Source organism: Triticum urartu, chromosome 4A (genome assembly GCF_056163025.1).
Source record: "Triticum urartu cultivar PI428250 chromosome 4A, HENAU_Tu73, whole genome shotgun sequence".
NCBI lineage: Eukaryota > Viridiplantae > Streptophyta > Magnoliopsida > Poales > Poaceae > Triticum > Triticum urartu.
Genome location: NC_141876.1, coordinates 515760974 through 515765063, shown reverse-complemented (window position 1 = coordinate 515765063; position 4090 = coordinate 515760974). Strand labels below are relative to the sequence as shown.

Sequence of the window (4090 nt, the reverse complement as noted above, 5' to 3'; positions counted from 1 at the left end):
CGCTTCAAGCGGTCTTCCAAAAGTTCCAGGCCCATTGCAGGAAGAACCACACGCCTCTAGCAGGTTTTTTTGTCATGCTGAACCGGATGAGACTTGCCTGCTCCCCGCGCGTGTGCTCATCCGTGCTCCTGCATAAGTGACTTGATTTGATTGAAACAAAATAAGGCCCGGCCCCACCCCTTTAAAATCAGGGGGAAGATGATTAGATTAGAAAGGAAAAAGAAAAAAAAGATAACCATAGGATGAAGTGGGAGCACGGATGGGAGCATGAAAAGGGAGCAGGCAAGCCGAATCCATGCTGAACCACATGTTACGTCCTATTTTACAAGTATTTTATATTATTATAATTATATTTGCACCTCTGAAATGTTTTAATATATATACTATCGTGTGTTTTAGTTTCCGTCCTATTCTCTTTACATCAATGAAAAAACATTTTACTTAGTTTTGAGAATGTTCATTATGTTTTAAAAATATTCATGAAATGTAAAAATATTATTCACCAAATTTAGAAAAAATGTGGGTACAATTCATAAAAGAAAATGTTCAGACGTTACAATTGTTTTTTGAAATCTTCGTGCAATGTAAAATTTTGTTCACATATCTTCAAAAGAGTTCATACCATTCAAAAAAAATACCATTTGATTTTTCAAAAAATGATTGACATTTTAAAATAATCATGCCATATAAAAAATCGTACCATTTAAACAATTGTTCGTTACACTAAATAAATGTTCACATGTTTTCGAAAATATTCATGAAAAAAGTAGCATATTAAGAATGTATTAAAAAGTGTTCAATGTGTATTTGAAAAAATGTTAACATGTATTTAAAAATGTTCATAAGTTTTAAGAAAAACCGTACACTAAACCAGGCAGATTAAAAAGCAACAACTCTAAAAAAAGGAAAGGAAAACTGAAAATAAAATGGAAACAAAAAATGGAATATACTAGAGAAATGTGTGATACATTGATAAGGAGTAACATTGTAATTTCCTCAACGAGCAGTTGACCAGATAAAAACACCACAGGACAGTGTAGGAGAAAAACAATGGCAAAAACAAACTCTTCAATGCACAAATCCTCCGCGCTAAACGCCATGAAAACCTCCTACTTTGGAAGATCATACTCCCTATCCTATAGCACATTTCCTGTGCGAGCCTTATATACTCATAATCGACCGTCTTCTCTCATACCTGCAGATCATACATACACGTAATATAATGGCGTAAAGTTGTTGCAAACCCAACGAGCTCCCCTGGAATGTCACTAGTGTGTTTGCATGTAACCGGTGCTCACGAACATACGGCAATGCCATCCGGGACCGGTGCCTGCCCCGGCTTGGCAGCGGAGAAGGACGCGTCCAGCCACCCCGCCTTCTTGGCGCGCTCGACGTAGCAGCCGAGCTGCTTCCCGGCGTCCGGCACGTCGAGCGCGAGGTCGTCGACGCAGTCGGCGACCCTCTGGAAGCCCTTGGTCATCTGGTTCGGCGTGATCAGGCCGCGGCCGTAGCACTCGCTGAGCAGGCCCCAGAGGCGCTCGTCCTTGCCCCGCTTCTCGATGATCGCCACCAGCGCCTTCTTCACCACCTCGTGGTGGAAGAACGGCATCCCGAGCTCCTTGATGCACCGGCACGCCTCCCGGACGCCGCCGCCGCTGTCGTACTCCTGCAGCAGCTTGCCGATCTTGTCCTTCACCTCGCTCAGCTCCCACCCGGCCTTCCCGGTGCCACCACCGCCCCAGCACCGCAGGATCCGCTCCGCGGAGAGCTTTGCTCCGAGCATGGCGTGGGCGTTGCGCAGAGCCAGCATCCCGGGGGAGCCCGCGGCCTTGCGGCGGCCGGCCTCCTCCTCCACCGCCTCCAAGTCCGACGGCGCTATAACCTCGTCGACCACTGACCTGGCAAAGAACATGGTCAGGTCCTCGACGATGGCGGGGTTGTCCAGCGCGGCGTCCTCGGCGCAGTCGACCAGGAGGTGGAACCCTGCGACGACGTGCTCCGGCGGCATGCAGATCGAGGACAGCAGCACGGAGGCCATCTCTTTCTCGCGGTTCTTCCGGTCCATGGCGAAGCTGATGAGCTTCTTGACGAAGATGGCGTTGAAAAAGCAGGAGCACGAGCTGTTCTCAGCCTCCAGCCGGCTCACCGACTCGATGATGTCCCCTGTCAAGAAGTACTCGTGTATGCTCGCCACGGCCTTCGCCTTGAACCTCTTGACGGCGGGGTCGTCCTCGACGACCTTCTTCGGCTCCGACCCCAACGGTTTCAGGGACGACTCGCACAGCCAGCCCTCCGACGAAGCCTTCAGGATTATGGATTTCAGGAGACACCTCGCGTTTGGCACGTCGAGCGTCAAGTCGTCAACAGAGTCGATCATACGGTTGAAGCCTTTGATGATCTGACTCTCGTTGATGACACCTTGGTCCGACGCCGACTTGAGGAGGTCCAGGATGTGGCCCTCGACCGCGCCGCCGCGCTCGATGGCGAGAACGAGCGCCCGCTTGACGACGTCGTGGTGGAAGAAGGGGATGTTGAGTTCCCTGATGCACCGGAAGGCCTCGGCCGTGTCGCCGGCGGCGAGGTACTCCTCCAGGATGTCGGCGATCCTGGCCTTGGCCTCCTCCACGGTGATGTTCTTGATGCCGCCCCACCTCTGCAGGATGATCTCCCCGTGGTGCGGCACGGACAGGTAGCTCTTCTCCGCCCTGCGGATGACCTCGGCGCCCTTGCAGCCGTCGGGCAGGCACGGCAGCTGCTTCGCCAGGAACGCCGGGGGCAGTATGTCGTCGACGATGGCGCGGGCGACGAAGACGGCGAGGATGTCGACGGCGTCGGGCGTGTCGACGGAGAGGTCGTCGCAGGCCTCGGCGAGCTTGCAGAAGCCCTTGTAGACCTGCGGGCGGTCGATGACGTCGCCGTAGAGCGAGGAGAGGAGCACGGCCGCCATCTCCTTCTCCCTGTCGTGGCGGTCCATGGCCACCGAGACGAGCTTCTTGACGAAGTAGTAGTGGTAGCAGGGCACGCGCAGCTCCCGCAGCTCGCTCGCCGTGGCGGCCACGTCGTCCGTGGAGAAGTACTCCTCCACGATCATGGTGGCCTTCCTCTTGAACTGGAGGAACTCCTGGGAGGTCACCGTCGGGGTGGGCAGCTGCTCCACGTCCTGAACCATTCCCCGCCGTTCCGTGAAAAACGCCGCGAGCCGCAAGACGAAAATGCATGCGCCGATCAAGAGAGCTCTGGTTCGTTACCTCGGCGGCGGCGACGGCGGGGCATTTGATCGGCGCCCGGCGCGCGGGCGGAGCGAGGCCGTCCTCCATCATCGATCGGGGATCAACCCTCTGCAAGTCCGTTATTATACCGTCCAATTAGGCGCCGTGAGGTGCAGATGGCCTCACCAGATGGAGGCGCCTTGGACACAGAGCTCCGGCCGGTTACATGTACAGGTACGATCGGTTAGAAGGAATCAATCAATCAACATGGAACGAAAATGTTGAGGAGCTCCCGTATTATTCTGGCTGCCTTCCGTAGGGACAGCTCTGCCTCAGGGAGCGATTGAGAGAGAGCTGTGAAGAGCAAGCGCGAAGGATGGGGCGCTTTTTATCTCCTCATGCATGCCTCCTCCCCGGGAAACAGGAGGGAGGAGCGGGAGGGGTGGCATGGCCGCATCACTGGAAGACGACGGTCCAGGGCAGGGTGCATGCGTACGCGGAGATGAACGACACGCGTTGCGTGGGGCAACAGGCAGTTGGGTCGGAGGTGAACTGGTGGACGTGCGTTGAGATAGCGCCGAACCGAGCAGAGGGAGCAGAATGGGTCACCACAAATTTGCAAAGCCAAGACACGGGGTTTTGATTCCGGAACTATTCCACACACGATAATTTCTATAAAGAATGTCCGTGCATTGCTATTGGTTACAATATATTTAAATAAATCAAATAAATGATTAAAGCCGTCTTCAAACTTGAAGCTTATTTTTCCGTCATACATTTTGGTTATGTTTGGATGTCAAACGGGCGCTCGGTGGGTTCCTCAAATTTCAACCGTTTGGACAGTTCGAGTTTCCTCAAATCCAATCTATATGTGAGGAAAA

At 52.9% G+C, this 4090-nt stretch overlaps 1 protein-coding gene across 1 annotated transcript; it reads right to left on the bottom strand.

The window, feature by feature from the left end:
- Nucleotides 1–1072: 1072 nt before the first annotated feature.
- On the bottom strand, nucleotides 1073–3644 carry LOC125554844 (MA3 DOMAIN-CONTAINING TRANSLATION REGULATORY FACTOR 2-like). Its single transcript, XM_048718244.2, has 2 exons — nucleotides 3249–3644; nucleotides 1073–3160 (listed from the first exon to the last, which is right to left on the bottom strand). Exons 1-2 carry the CDS (start codon nucleotides 3318–3320, stop codon nucleotides 1295–1297), a joined length of 1938 nt encoding a protein of 645 aa, XP_048574201.2. The 5' UTR covers nucleotides 3321–3644; the 3' UTR covers nucleotides 1073–1294.
- Nucleotides 3645–4090: the final 446 nt, after the last annotated feature.